Source organism: Myotis myotis, unplaced genomic scaffold (genome assembly GCF_014108235.1).
Source record: "Myotis myotis isolate mMyoMyo1 unplaced genomic scaffold, mMyoMyo1.p scaffold_m19_p_19, whole genome shotgun sequence".
NCBI classification, from domain to species: Eukaryota; Metazoa; Chordata; class Mammalia; order Chiroptera; family Vespertilionidae; genus Myotis; species Myotis myotis.
In genome coordinates this window covers 20,403,806-20,420,074 of record NW_023416323.1, presented here as the reverse complement: position 1 = coordinate 20,420,074, position 16,269 = coordinate 20,403,806, and the positions used below count along the sequence as shown (strand labels likewise).

The 16,269-nt window shown below is 40.0% G+C and overlaps 1 protein-coding gene across 2 annotated transcripts in view; it reads left to right on the top strand.

The window, feature by feature from the left end:
- GAN (gigaxonin) overlaps nt 1-13,334 on the top strand; it is a 54,516-nt gene extending 41,182 nt beyond the window's left edge. For both annotated transcript variants that reach the window (XM_036346664.1, XM_036346665.1), the window contains 2 exons: nt 10,427-10,536; nt 10,624-13,334. In XM_036346664.1, the coding sequence (XP_036202557.1) occupies nt 10,427-10,536; nt 10,624-10,805 (292 nt within the window). In that variant the 3' untranslated portion in view covers nt 10,806-13,334. The remainder of the gene's footprint in view (nt 1-10,426; nt 10,537-10,623) is intronic.
- The last annotated feature ends 2,935 nt before the right edge of the window (nt 13,335-16,269 follow it).

The window sequence follows — 16,269 nt, the reverse complement described above, 5'->3', positions numbered from 1 at the left end:
GGTGGAAGTGGGCTTCTTGTGATGTCATGAGAAAAGGAATTTTCTGAGACTTGCATAGGAGAATGAGAGATACTTATTTACATGGAATTAAACCCCTGAGTTTCCAAGATCCCATCTCCCTTTGTCCCACAGGAAAAAGTCCAGCTGTATCTTAGCAGAGTTAGAATTAAAGCCACAGCCCAGAGCCTTCGTTCCATATTTGCACAGTCCAGCATCAGGCTAGGTTAGCTTGTGTTTCCATCTGCAATCCATTGTGTTTGGGGTCTGCATGGCCTGGGACTTCTAGGGCCACCTGGCTCTGGAGAGAACATGGGCAAGTGCAAAGAAGCAGGAGCAAAGAGAGAGAGAATTCCTTAGCCTTGGGATTTTATACTCCCAAATTTTCATGGGCTTGCTTTGGCTCTACCCAAAGCCAATGATCTTCGTTCCCAGGTTAGAGTGACAGACCAGTATTTTCCTTATGTCACCCCAACTTGACTCTACATGCATCCATCTTCCCCTTTGTTGAACCCCTTCCCAGTGTAAAATTGCAGCTTCCTGGTAAAGTTGCCAGATAGCCATGCTTATAATGTCTGGCCTTCCCTTTGCTCCTTTCCTATTAGTAAGTAGCTAATTACAACGTTAACAGAATTATCTATTTAGTATCTATGTCTAATGCATACTAGATATTGAACTCCTTAACTTAGCATATTTGGCCTTTTGTGATATGACCTTTGGCTTCTTTTTCTGCTACTGTTCAACCCAGTATATTTTCCCCCCCAAACATGTCATGATTATCTGTGCTTTTATACTATTCTTTTGCCTAAAATTTCCCTTCCCACATTTATCCAGTTAATTTGGCCTCTTCCAAAACTCTGCTTATTTATCACTCTCTAGAGGTCTGATTGGGTTCCTCAGTCTGTGATTTCATAATACTCTGTACATGTCTTAGTCTTGGATTGTAGTTGTTCACCGTAAGCTCCATCAGGGCATGGTCCAACCATGCCAACTTTAAATCCTAGCTTCAGCTTTACAACTGGCCTGTATTAGACATTCAGCAAAATGCTAATTAACTGAGTGAAGTGTTGTGCCAGAGACTACCTCTGACAGGCTGCATAAATGTCTTATGGAGTGGGTAGCATTCTTCCCAACATCCCCCCCCTTCCCCTCTCTCATAGGTTTTTGGTTTTTGTGGTATTTTTTGTTGTTGTTGTTATAACCACTAAAGAATATTCTTATTGCAGTAATATGTTCAAATCCTGCAGGGAAGCTGCCATGCTAAAATTAATCTTGTGATAGTGTTTCAGTCCTGTTACCAGAAGGGGGTGCCATAATATAATGTTTAATTTCATATATTTTTTTTAAAAATATATTTTATTGATTTTTCACAGAGAGGAAGGGAGAGAGATAGAAAGCTAGAAACATCGATGAGAGAGAAACATCGATCAGCCGCCTCCTGCACATCTCCCACTGGGGATGTGCCCGCAACCCAGGCACATGCCCTTGACCGGAATCGAACCTGGGACCTTTCAGTCCGCAGGCTGACGCTCTATCCACCGAGCCAAACCGGTTTCGGCTAATTTCATATTTTTTAAAAAGAATTTTTATTGATTTAGAGAGAGAAGAAGGGAGAGAGAGAGAAACACCATTATAATAACGAAACACTGATGGGCTGCCTCTTGCATGCTCCCTACCAGGGATTGAGCCCGCAACCCAGGCATGTGCCCTGATCGGGAATCAAACCGGCAAACTTTTGGTGCAGGGGATGTTGCTCAGCCAATTGAACCATACCAGCCAGGGCTCATGATTTTTTATTAGAGCAAGCAGTGAGCACTTACCAAGATTTTAGTAAAATGTAAAAATATTACCTAACTTAATGTATTGTAAATTTAGGGTATTTGCATAGCCTTTTTTCCCTTTCAATTACAGGGGTAAACTATCTTAGGAGAATTTATTAGACAAAGTGTGAGAACAGTTTAGAGGATGTTTGCTATGGTGGGGCTGGGAGGCAAAATTTCAGACTTTTCTAGATTTCTCTTCCTTAACATACTACTACTATGAGGGTTAATAGTCCAAGGTATGAAGTAGTATATTAATTTCCTGCCCTAATGAATCTTGAGATAGTCTGCCCAGTTTCATTAACCAGCAGTGGACAGTGTGTTTGGTTTCTGATAAAGTATTGATACAAGCTTTTTTTTTTTATAATGGCTGAATTACTGTTTAGATAGTACAAGCTAGAGAGCTATAATAATCAAGGTTGGAATAATCAAGGTTGTTTATGATTTTACCATTTTCTGTCCCTGTTTTGAGTATATAGGACTTAGATCAGGCTGCAAAGTTTCTCAGTCTGCCCTTTATATTTCTATCAGGTTTCATATTTTTGGTTGATAAGCTTTAAATGTCAGTGTATTGCTTTCAGCTCATAATGGTTAAACATAAGAGAATTGCTCCTTTCTTGCTATTTAAAAGCACTTACAAATAAAATGCATGTATCTTTAGTTTTCTTATTTCTAAGCTGAATGTTAGTTCATAGATAAAATGAAGAAAGCTAAATTTCTGTTGTTAATATAGCATACAGTTCACCCTTGAACAACATGGGTTTGAACTGTGTGGGTCCATTTAAATGCAGATTTTTTCCCCAATAAATACATACAGCAATATAAATGTATTTTCTCTTCCTTATGATTTTCTTAACATTTTTTCTCTAGTTTATTGTTAGAATACAGTTTATTGTTAGAATATGTGTTAATTGACGGTTTATGTTATCAGTAAGGCTTCTGGTTAACCGCAGGCTATTAGTAGTTAATTTTGGGGAGAGACAGAAGTTATACACAGATTTTCATCCACAGGGGATGGTGTGGGGGTCAGTTTATATAGAATTCTTACTTGTTTGGATGACACTAAACACATTTGTACCTCTAAGCACCGTGTATTAACTCATTCAACTCATTTAATCTTCACAGCAACCCTCTGCATTATAGGTACTCTTTTTGCTCCTTTTATTATTTATGAGGAAACCAAAATACACAGAGGTTAGGTATCTGCCCAAAGACACATGGATTGCCAGTGGCAGAGCTTGCATTTGAACTCAGATATTCTGGCCCCAGAGTCAACCTTCTCAGCTCCCATACTATCTTGCTAAACATAGGCTTTCCCATAAATATCTATAGAAATAAAGTAACGTTTTTTATTCCTTAAAAGATCAGATGTTTCCAAGTATGTTATATTTGCATTCTCTGGAAACTGTTGCCAGATGAACAATCTGTATAAAATCGGATTTATTGTTTTTAGATAATCTCTTGTCTTTCCTGCCTTTGTTCCCTATTTTTAGGTTAAAACTTTCCTGGAAAAATGCCATATCTTATTATTTTCTGTGTTTCTGACTAAAAAAACAAACTGAAAGAGAGCAAAGAAATTGCCATAAGTTAAACCCAGTCATAGGAACGACTTTGTCAGAATGACAGTGTCTCTACTCCTGTTCCTTATGCCCCCATTCTTTTACTAATCCTACCACCTCCCCGTTGTCCATACTCAAAAAGGTCCTCTTTGATCTCTCCTGTGCCTCACGTCTCATCAGCTGTCAAGTCTTATCTTCTTGTTTAAACTCTAATGTGTTTTACATGCACCCCACCTTTATTTCTCTGCTCCTACTTTCAAGGCATTCTCTTTCCTCTGTGCACGTCATTAGCCCCTAACCCTAACCCGTCTTCTCTAATCATCTCACCCACTTGTGCTTCTGAAGGAGTAATGTCACTCTGATCTATCATCTCCTGCGGGAGAGTCTTCCTGTTTCTCCACTGCTTACCAAATTGAGCTAACCATGTTCAGCACCAGGATAGGCCTGCAGTCCCTCCAGCACCCTCTGTTGACAAAGCCTACCACTGCGTTTATCTTTCCCAGGAACCAGCTGTTGTTGGTCATTTCTCCACCGTGTGTTTTCATTCCATTGGCTTCTGCTTCTGTCTATATTGTTCCTTTCCTTTTACTTAGGGTTTATTGTGCTCCTCCTTTCCTAGCTTCTTCAGGTAGAGTTTTTCATTTTTTTTATTTCTCTGCTGAAACCTCCTGTGTTTCATCATAAGCACATTTTCCTCTCCCTTACTGAACAGAGTCATGGTAGCTGCGTTCAAGTCCCTGCCTGATAGATAATCTCAGCATCTGAGTCATCGCAGAGTTGGCGTCTGTTGATTATTTATTCCCTTGAGAATGAGTTATTTTTCTGGCTCTTTTTTTGTTGAGTAATTTTGGATTGCATCCTGGACGCTGTGAACTGAACGTTGTCGAGGCCCTGAGGACTCTTATATTGCTTTAGAGTGCTGTTCTGAGATCTTCAGCAGGCAGTAGACTTGGTTAGACTCAGACTGCAGGCTGTCACATCCACAGCGGGCGGCCGTCTATCTTTCAAGCTTTAGTTACAAGCATTCGTGGTTCTGGGGTCAAAGACTTGAGACTTGAGTGCCCATAAATTTAGGGGTTCTTCTCTACCTCTCATCTTTCAGAGATACACACACACACACACACACACACACACACACACACACACTCTTTAGTGATTCTGGTTGCTCTGTCTACCCTGATTCCAATGGCCAGAAAGATGGCAGGGTTTTCTCTCGGGGTTTCAGCTGTCCCAAGCCACTGCCCTCCGGTGAAGCTACCAAGGAATGGAAATACTCCACGTGAGATGCCTGTTCAATTTTCAGCATCTTCCCCAAATCTGCCTGCTTTTGTTCACACTCCAGGCCCTCAGGCAGTTTGTTGTATTTTGTCCAGAGCCTGTAGCTGTTCCTTGCAGGAGGATCAGCTTGTTAAGAGTTCCTTCCTGACCGGCCAGTGTGGCTCAGTGGTTGAGCATGGACCTATGAACCAGGAGGTCACGGTTCAATTCCTGGTCAGGGCACATGCCCGATTTGCAGGTTTAGTCCCCAGTGTGGGGCATGCAGGAAGCAGCCAGTCAATGATTCTCTCATCAATGTTTCTATCTCTCTCTCCCTCTCCCTTTCTCTCTAAAATAAATAAAAATATGTTTATAAAAAAAAAGTTCCTTCCTCCCTAAAAGCAGAAACCTCACTAAAGCTTCCTCTTTCCTTCCTTTTTTTATTTTTGTTAATCTTCACCCAAGGATATTTTTTCTTTTGATTTTTAGAGAGAGTGGAAGGAAGGGAGGGAGTGAGGGAGAGAAAGAGAGAGAGAGAGAGAGAGAGAGAGAGAGAGAGAGAGAGAAGAAAAGCATTGATGTGAGAAAGACACATCAATTGGTTGCCTCCCACATGCACACTGACTGGGGTGAGGATCAAACCTGCAACCCAGGTATGTGCCCTTGACTAGGAATCAAACCCGAGACCCTTCCTTTGGTGCATGGGCTGACGCTCTAACCACGGAACCACACCAGCCAGGATTCCCTCTTTCCTTCTCTCTCCTGAGTTGATTTCCCCTTCTTCCCCCTATCCCTCCTTCCTTCTCTCCTCTCCTTGGCTGTTTCCCCTCCTGCTCTCCTCTCTCTGAAGCTTGCTGCTATTGAGCCCTGCTATATCCTGAGTTACCAGCAGACTCATCATGATAGCCTCCATGTCTAATAAGCCTGTGTTTAAAAACCTTGTAACTAAAGGCGTAACATTGCCTTGGCCATTATAAAAATCTACTACCACTTAACGGTGCCTACTATGCACTAGACCAGTGATGGCGAACCTATGACACGTGTGTCAGAGGTGACACGCGAACTCATTTTTTTGGTTAATTTTTCTTTGTTAAATGGCATTTAAATACATAAAATAAATATCAAAAATATAAGTCTTTGTTTTACTATGGTTGCAAAGATCAAAAAATTTCTATATGTGACACGGCACCAGAGTTAAGTTAGGGTTTTTCAAAATGCTGACACGCCGAGCTCAAAAGGTTCGCCATCACTGCACTAGACACTATGCAAAGTGCTTTATGTTGGCAATTTCATTTCATCCTCTCAACAGTCACTTGAGGTTGGTGATGGTGTCTGGTATCCCTAACTTTAAAGATGACAGAACAAGACTGGGTTAGCTAAATTGTTCCAGGTCAACAAGGTGATAGGTGGTAGAAAAAGAAATGGAAAACCATATGCCTTTTATATCTGTTTTATAAGCAACAGCAAGTATGTGCTCCAGTTTTCATGTTAGTTTTAGTTAATTTGAAGCCTCAGCACTATATAAAATAGATCACCTAACCGTGGTCGGCAAACTGCAGCTCGAGAGCCACATGCGGCTCTTTGGCCCCTTGAGTGTGGCTCTTCCACAAAATACCATGTGTGGGCGCACGTACAGTGCGATTGAAACTTCGTGGCCCATGCGCAGAAGTCGGTTTTCAGCCTGGGAGAGTCTATTTTGAAGAAGTACTGTTGATATTTGGCTCTGTTGACTAATGAGTTTGCCGACCACTGACCTAGGATGACTTTTCTGAAACCCAGGAAGTCTGAATTAGAGACCTGCTTTTGGTACATCATCCACATAGACCAGTTTCTTCAGCATTACTTATTCCAGAGAAGGATTATGTTAAGTTTTCAACTCTGTAAAATTACTCCAAAACATTGTATCCTGGTGTGCTTTTTCTGCAGATAATGTAATCATAATTTCTTAATTTAGAAGTGACATTGACCTGCTAAGCACACATGGTCTTTTAATGGGTTTGTTCAGAAGAGTTGTGTGTCTCCTCTGGGATTGGCCCTGCGGTGCGTTTCAGCGGCTGACAAGGCATAGGGATTTTCTTCAACTTGTTTGATTCAGAGCCTGGGAAAAAATTAAATGTCGGGGTTTAGATATTTATGTTTAGCCCTAAAGACAAAAAATGCGAATAAGCCAGTTAGTTATTGTAGTTCGACATTTCAAACTGTTTCTTTCAAAGGCCTATTCAGGTCCCTGTTTCCACTTTTCAGTGAAAGCTGTTAGATTTTTCACTTTTCCTATTAACTGTTCCCAGTCCCAGACAACTATTGGATACTAGTCAACATTCAGGTGTTAGATGATTCAATGGTAGATGAAGTATTTAGAAATATGGCAGCTCTTATTAGCTTTGCTTCTGACTTGTACAGGATCTTGGACAAATCATTTGCTTTCATGTTTCTTGAAATTCAAAATTATGGAAGTTACTTTTTTATAACAGTCTTGGAATAGTATTCATTGAAATAAAGGTGCTGTTTGCAGTGAGATAGTTTTGCATTTTTATTTAGCATCGAGATGCTCTCAACTACACCTCTGGCTTATTAGACACCTCATAGAGAGTTAGAGATACAGGAGCAATGCCCGTGCATCTGTGTGCTCCAGCAATGGGTGTCGGCCTGGACTTCGGTGATTCTCAATGGTTTAGAGACATTTCCAAGGTCTGACTAATATCTACTCTGACCAGGTTGTGCCTTTAGCTATAAAAGGGAAATTGGTTAGATTACCGTGAGTGAGCATCATTATTCAGCAGTCTAGTTTTGTGTGTGTGTGTGTGTGTGTGTGTGTGTGTGTGTGTGTGTAAGCAAAACAAACAAACAAAAACTCCCAAACTTTTATTTTGGAATAATTTTAGACTTGTAGAAAAATTGCAAAAATAGAGTTCCCATAAGCTACTCACCCATCTTTTTCTTACGTTAACATCTTACATAAAGACAGTTCAGATCTAAAAACCAGGGTATTAACATTGGTATATTATTAAGTAAACTATAGACTTTATTTGAATTTGACCAGCTTGTCTCCTGCTGTCTTTTTCCCTCTGCTCCAGAATCCAGCTCAGGTCTGACAGTACACTTGGTTGTTGCATTTCTTTAGTCTCCTTTCATGTGTGACGGTTCCCCAGTCTTCCTGGTCTTTCACAATACTCTTGAAGATCATTGGTCAGATTTTTAAAGGATGTCTCTTAATTTGGGTTTGTCTAATGATATCTTGTGATTTGGCTGTGGTTAGGCATTTGGGGGCAGGAATACCACAGTAGTGGTGCCATGTCCTTCTCTGCACCACGTCAGGTAGAACATGATGTCAATATGCCGTGTTACTGCATGGCTGGTGTGGCTCACGGTTGAACATCCACCAAGAACCAGGAGGTCATGGTTCGATTCCTAGTCAGGGCACATGTCCAGGTTGTGGACTTGATCCCCAGTAAGGGGCGTGCGGAGGCAGCCTTATCAATGATTCTCTCTCATCATCAATGTTTCTATCTCTCCCTCTCCCTTCCTCTCTGAAATCAATAAAAAAAATTTTTTTTAAAATATGTTGTATTACTGTGTTGCTAACCTTGATTACCTGGTTAAAATGGTGTCTGTTGGGTTTCTCCACTATGAAGTTGCTATTTTTCCCTTTATAATTAATAAATATCTTGGAAGAGAGAATTTATGAATATGCATGCATTGTTTTTCCTCAAACTCTCACCACTAATTTAGCACCCATCAGTGGACTAGCCTGCAATAGTTATTCCTGTGGTGTTTGCCCATGGTGATTTTTCTATTACTCTCATTTTTCTACATTTATTAACAGGAATTCCCTAAAGAAGACCTGTCCCTTCTCCCTATTTTTTAATGTATTCAATTATTTATATCAGTATGGATGCATTGGTGTTTATTTTATTCTGAGTTATAAATCTGATACGAGCCTTATTTGGTTACGCAGTTTGTTCCAGCTCTGGCCATTGGGAATCGGCCCCCGGGTCCCTCTGACACACCCCATCCTCACTTAAGCACTTCCTCTCTGCCAGCACAGGATGCTCCAGGCTCATCTTGTATTTTCTGTCTCAGCTGTGGAACCAACCACTTCTTCAGGGAGCCCCAAATCCTTTTAGTGGTTATTAAATTGATTTTCAACAGAAGTGCTAAGGCCATTTAGAGAGGAAAGAAACATCTTTTCAGCTAATGATGCTGGAACAACTAGATACATGTACAAAAAAGAAAAAGAACCATGCCTCTTTCTTACCTCATACCATACACAAAAATTGACTTGAAATGTATCCATAAGACCTAAATGTAAAAGTTGGCACCATGAAATTTCCAGAAAAGAGCACAGGAGGAAAATATTTGCAGCCTTGGAGTAGGCAGAGATTTCCTAGAAGGACACAGAAAGCATGACCTATAACAGAAAAAAAGGATGAACTGGAATGCATCAAAATGGAAACTTCTGTTCTTCAAAAGGCTCCATTAAGAAAATGACGGCAGTCTACATGCCGAGAAAAATTTTTGTGATGTATGTATCTAACAAAGGACTTGTGTCCACAAACATAAAGAATATTAAAGTCAATAGGAGACAGAAAACCCAATTTTAGCATATCTTTGAGCAGACATTTCACAAAAGAAGATATAAAATGGCCATTAAATACATGCAGAGACGTTCAACGTCATTAGTCTGCAGAGCAGCGCATACCACTAACACAGATAAAATGACAAAGACTGGCGGTAATGCCAAGCAGACGGACTTCTTACACATTGCTAACCGGAATGCAAAGTGGCAGAACACAGTGGAAAATAGTGAGGCATTTTTTTTATCAAGTGAAATATACTTTTAACCATATAACCAGTCAAGTTCATAACATAGGCTCACAAAAAAGATTTGCACTCTTAATGTCCAAAATGGCATTATTGCAATAACCAAAATTAGACACTACCCAAATGAGCATTAGCAGGTGAATGTGTAAACACATGCTGGCATGTCCATATAATGGAATATACTTGGAAATGAAAATAAATTATTAATGCAGGCGACACATGGGTGAATCTCAGAAACATTGTGCTGAGCAAAAGGACCAGATTGAAAAGTGCATATTCTTTATGATTCAATATATATGACATTCTAGGACAGGCAAAACTAATGTCTAGAGCAGGGGTGGGCAAACTTTTTGACTCGAGGGCCACAATGGGTTCTTAAACTGGACTCAGAAGAAGGAGCTGCGGCCGTGTTTCCCGACGTTGCCATGTTAACACTGCTGCTGGTGAAGGAGCGGAGGGGAGAGCAAGAGAACCCTCCGCTCTTTCGGTTCCGCGGGCCGGACAGAACAGCCGAACGGGCCGGATCCGGCCCGCAGGCCGTAGTTTGCCCACGGCTGATCTAGAGTGACAAAACAAATCACTGGTGTCCTGGCCAGGTGGCTCAGTTGGTGGAGTGTTGTCCCACACACCAAAAAATTGCAGGTTTGATTCCTGATCAGGGCACATACCAAGGTTGCAGGTTCATTCGCCGGTCAGGTGCGTACGGGAGGCACCTGATCGATGTTTCTCTTTCTCTCCCTCTCCCTCTCCCTTCCTCTCTCTCAATAAAAGCATATCCTCAGGTGAGGATTAAAAATAAAGAAGTAAAATAAAATAAAAAGAAAGCAAATCAGTGGTGGAGTGTAGGGTTGAGATTTACTGATGTGATGTCTAGTACTGTTGGAGGCTCACCAAGTTTTATTGTCGCTGGAGTCTTCTAGATGTGTGGTCATCCTTTGATGTCCTTAATCTTGTCCTTCTGTTTGTTTTCAGGTGGATCTATCTTAATGACCAGAATTTATGCATCCCCGCCAGTTCCTCTTTTGTTTATGGAGCTGTACCCATAGGAGCCAGTATTTATGTTATCGGAGATCTTGACACAGGTAAGAATGTGACGGTGATATTTGTCAGGACTGTTTCCTAGTGATTCTGAGGCATGTTCTCTCATCGCTGCTTATTCTGTGGTTTAGGTACCAATTACGACTACGTGCGTGAGTTTAAAAGGAGCACAGGAACCTGGCACCACACTAAACCACTCCTTCCGTCTGACCTCCGCCGCACTGGGTGTGCAGCCTTACGTATTGCAAATTGCAAGCTTTTCCGCCTGCAGCTTCAACAAGGCTTATTCCGTATCCGTGTTCATTCACCTTGAAGAGGAAGCAGAGCCGAAGCAGAGCTCCTGACCAAGCACCATAAGGTGGCTCTATGCGAGGGGGACAGAGATGGCAGCCAAACCTTGCTCTGCGTGCCAGGCTTTGTGTGGTAACTCTGGTGGTTTTATAATGCTTAGACGCTTGAGCTTCAGCTCTTGTTTGGGAGAACATGTAACTGTTGACAAACTGCCTGGGAGGAATTAGTTCCTCCAGTTAGATGTGTCTATAGACAAATGGAGGCTAGTCAGTGTCAAAGGGAAGAGGGAAGTGAGAATTGGCATAATGGAAAATACTAAAGTTAAAATACTAAGGTGCGTTTTCCCTGAAGGGAACTCGTATCTGACTGCTGTGTACCTGGCTTTGGTAAACAAACAAACAAAAATCCATATATGCAAATCAATATACCCAAACATACCAAGACTGCTTTGTTCTGCACTTGGAAGGAAATATTATGCCTAACCCTGCCCAACAAATTAAGGATTGTGCCTAAAATGTTAGATTGTACTGTATGCCAGCTAGTCTCCATTTACTATTAGTATTCTGTGCTGAGAATATTTTTTAAACTATATTATGATGAATTGAAACTAAGATAAAATTTGTTTGGTGACATTCTATCTTAGTAATGTAAAGACTCAATAAATGAGTGAGTCAAGTTGCAGCCCTCATGTGACTTTAAAAGAAGTTGCTAAAATCTGTGTTAATTAAGATTAAGGTACGTCATGCCATACTTTCTGGGTGGTACTGGTGGAGTTGGGAAGGGTCTCAGCAGTGCCACTCGTCCTTCAGTTCATCAGAACCGATTTATAAATCGGAGGCCATTAGAGAGTAGGAGCTTTTACAAAAGAAAGGCCTGAGTCAGACAAACAGTAAAGGTCTGCTGTGACTACAAAAACATACAAAAAACTGTCCAGGCAAAATATAAAGGGATCAAAACTTTTTTAAAAAATCTGTCCGAAAGCACACACAGTCTTGTTTACTACTGTTTAGGATTTGAAAACTTGTCTTAGAATGCGAACATGTGTTCAGAATCTAGTCTTTGTAGTAGAATTTTCTCAATGCCGTTCACTAGTAAGAGATTTAGACAAATTATGATAAAGTTTGGCTGGTAGAATACACTACCTCAACCTAATTTCATTCTGTTCATAGTAGAGCAAATTCATCTTTTCCTCCTTTCCTATCTCTCACTCCCATGCCACTCTACCCACTTTCTATGGGGGGGAAAGTCTGTCATTAGTAGCATTTATCTTTAAAGATATTTTATTTCCCATTCAAATTACACCACCTTAGTGTGAAATCAGGGACTTCAAAGTGCTTGATTGCTTCATCATTTGAATTTTATGCAATATCAGGTTTCTAGTCAATTGAATATAGAATTCTTCATTTTTAATTGTTTTCTACAGCTTTTTTCTCTCTCTTAGAATATGGCTCTATGCACAGCATTTTGTCATAAAGATTAATGTATAAATGTATCTATCCTCTGGTTGCAAATTTGAGACCAGGATTTTTTTAGGAAACTGCTATATGGAATGTTTGTATGTTGTTAACATGCATATGAAATGTCGCTTGTGTTTTCCCACCATGACAGAAAAAAGAGTGAGAGTTTTTGTTGTTGTTTTTAATACCCATTAGAAGTCAACACAATGCTATCAAAGTTGCTGAAAGGAGCCTTGCCTGTGGGGGTTCTAAAGAATGTTGTGTTTGGCTCATTTACTCTCCATTCTGGCAGAAATGTTGGTAAAAGAAGGTATGAGGTTTTTATATTCTGTGTCAGGACACGAGGCCAGGTTTGCCACACATTTATGTAACAGTCAAATTCAATCTGTAAATCAAAGCCGGTCTTTTTTCTTTGTGTTGTGTACCAGTCAACTGTCCGCACACTTTCCCAAGGATACTTTGGATATTTATTAATCAAAGCAAGCTCCATGGCCACTGCAAAGAAAGAAAACTTGCTTTTTACAATTAGGTATCAGTTTTAGAAAAGATAAATTGCTGAAAAATGAATTTGCTTTGGTAAAATATCTTGTACAGAACACAACTTTGACATTCAGAAGCTGCAGATGAGGTACATTACAGTGGTAATTGTTATCTTATTAAAGCCATGACAATCAGCAGTTCTCTCTCTTTTTTAAATTTCTGAAGTTTAAAATTCTTCCCGGTCTATGCCAGGCCTTTCCAAGGAGACAGTTCATTGTCCAGGCGTGAATGGGTCCCGGATGCAGTATTGTCAGTGCCTGCATGACTTGGTCAATTCATTTTATAAAGTATTTTTTTAAATTCAGTTTGATGACACTATTGCTGCAGAAATTAGGGAATGTTTTATAAAATAAACTTGCCACATAATATGGGATGCAACAACTAACAAAAGCTGTTAAGTGCCAAACTGTTTTTTACTATATATAAATATAAAAATATTATGTTGGAGTGTAGGGATGTATTTAACTTTATTATGTTCCAAAATTAACCATGACTTTTTTTGTAAATTACAGTTATTTCAGTATTGTGAAATAAATTTTAACTTATTTCATGCAGGTTTGTGTTTTAACATTCCACTTATGACTTGAAACATCTTTTCTTGATAAATTTTTGATACTTCTTTTTCCATAAGGCACTTTTACCAGGAGTATGTTGGAATTGGCGGCTAAGGATAGATCTTAAAATTTTAAATATAATATCTTTGGGGGAAGTGCAATTTATTTTCATTATCCCACCAAACAGAAGGAAAGTTGTCTCAGGTTAGAATAAGTGAATATTTAAAGGATCTCTCCTATGCTACAGTCAAAAGTAGATTTGTTTGTTTATTTGTTTAACACATCCAAATGCAGATTTTTTCCAAGATTTTTAAGTGTTTAATTTACAGTGAAGTTTTGTGTGATTTTTTTTTTTTTTTGTGATAGTACTTATATCCTGTGAGAGGAAAAGTGTGAGAAGAGAGATGAGAGAGCGAGAAAGCGAAAGAGAGAGAGAGAGAGAGAGAGAGAGAGTGTGTGTGTGTGTGTGTGTGTGTGTGTGTGTGTGTGTGTGTGTGTTACGTGACTTGGTAAGTCTGTTTGTGTATGTTTCCTTTGAATTGTAGTCCAGACTACGTATATTACTGTCTCCTGGTGCTTCAGATAAATTCTGAGCCTGTGGCCCTTCAGTTTATACTACTGTATTACACTCATGTTGAGTGTAAATATTGATACATTTGTAGTTTTACTTGGTGTTTGCATTTCTTTTCTTTAGTGGGGTTAAAAACAATGTTTACCAACTAGTAGTTGGTATACTAAAGATTTGGCCTAAGAAATTTCTAAATTCATTGTGTATTTCATTAATTCGTTATTTCAGTAGGCTTTTTTCAAACTATAACAACCAAAAAGGGACATTTGGGGGATGTTGGATGGTGTATTGTCTGTATTGAAGTGTTCTATTATATTGCACTACCACTTTAATATGGCACTTTCTTCAGTGGTGCTTTAGAAGTGCCTTTTTAATCATAAGTGTGGGGGGTTCCCTAGGTGATGTACAGGAAATACATTCTTTATGCTGACATGGTAAAAATAGGGCTGTCTTTGCTATGGCACCTCAGTTACTCATGGCAGTGAGTTAGGTTTTTAGAGAAATACATTAGCTGCCTTGGTTCATTGGGGTCCCATTTGAAGCGTTCCTACTTCAGTGTACCAAACCAGGATCCCAAAATGTTTTTCAGGGACCACTAAAAACACTGCAGTATTACCTTCCAGAATGTTGGCTTTCTTGATTCAAGAGGAGGCCTCCTGTGGTCAGATGAAGACATTTGATTATCTGGGGAGAGAATAAGATGCACTTCACTGCACATTGCATCAATTTAAAGAGTTCTGGGACCCCCTTAAAAAGCACCTGGTGGAAGGGAAGGGCGAGGTTGTCCTTGTTCAGTGGCTGCCCCTCAAACCTCCGAGCCTCCAAGCCTTGGAGGAGGCTCTGATTAGTGCAGAAAAGCCTGCTCTGGGTTTTTTCAACAAATTATTGAGCACCTGCTAACAATTCTGCTTGGATTTCTGGGAAGCAGAAGAGTGAGGCAGATGTAGCACTGCCCTTCCTCTGGATTGTAAAGTCCTGTGGGCAGGGCCATCCCTTAATCATCTGCGAATCCCAGTGCGTGCACACAGTAGGCAGTCAGTAAATTTTGATGGGTGAATATAGAATGCTGTGATCAAAGTGATGTTCTTCACCGGATGGAAAAGTACCCTCCGAGAGTGACTTAAAATTTTTCTGGGTTTTAAACGCGAAAGTTTGTGCACAGATGGCTGGCCTTATGAAGTGGGAAACTAGCACAGAATAAAAAACGCAAAGTGCCTGACATGTGACGCACAACTCTATGGTCTCCACTTGTTCTGTAGGATTTTCGAGACCTCTGCTTGGCATACCTGATAACGCTTATCCTAGTGGCTACTGAGTTATATTTACTGCTCTTTATATGGGACTCTTTGATCCTGGCATCTGTGTGAAGGGGTGGTGCTCCCCACTGGACGGAGAGCAGTCCAGGGCCCAGTGGGTGCAGCTTCGCTCCACTGCAGAGCAGCAGAATCCAGGCCTTGGGATGATCATTTCACTCCTCAGCCTCGTAGACTATCACTTACCTTTCTAGGCCGACAAGGATGTTTATAAACATATCATAACCATGAAATCCCCAACCATATTTTTTGCAAGTTGCACAGATATAAGATGAAAGATCTTAGGTTTTCTTTATCAGTTAGCTATAGGAAATTTCAGAATTTACTAAAACAAAAAGTAATAAGTGTGTTTGAAAGAGAAGCTACTTTTGCGTTAAAGAGCTGGATCTTCATTTATACTTCTCTTTCTTGCCATATGTAATCAATAAGGGACAAGAAATTGTGTTTTAGAATGTTGAGAAAAGCATTTCACTAGTTTGTTAGTAAGCCCTGAAGTATTCTTTCTAGCCAGCTCAGAAATTATAGAAATGTGTGGTGTAAGGTGAGGAATAGCCCACTTGCCCATATTTGCGAACATGAACTCAGGTGAGAGTTTGTCCTGCCTGTTGGCTGTAAAGTCTCAGTAGTATTGACCTATAGATTTTTTTTTTTCAAGCCAGCTGACATCTTTTAAAAATGTTTGTATTTTTCAGAAGGAACTCTATCGTTATTTTCATTTTAAACTTACCAACTTTGTCTCGTTGCAAAAATCCCATTTCTGTGACCTCTGAGGCGCTCAGTTATGACTATATTCTTTAAGAAAGCTTGTTCTTTCTTAATTCTGTCATTACAAGTTATCTAAGGGATTGGATCTTTAAATTCTATCTCTTTTAAATATCTAATAACAAAGTTTTAGATAATCAAATACCTAAAACAGTGTTGCATAATTATCTAGTGAGAAATGTCTCTTGCCTTCTCTCTCTCTCTCTCTCTCTCTCTCTTTTAATCCTCACCTGACAATATGTTTCCATTGATGTTTAGAGAGAGTGGAAGGGAGGAGGAGAGACAGAGAGGG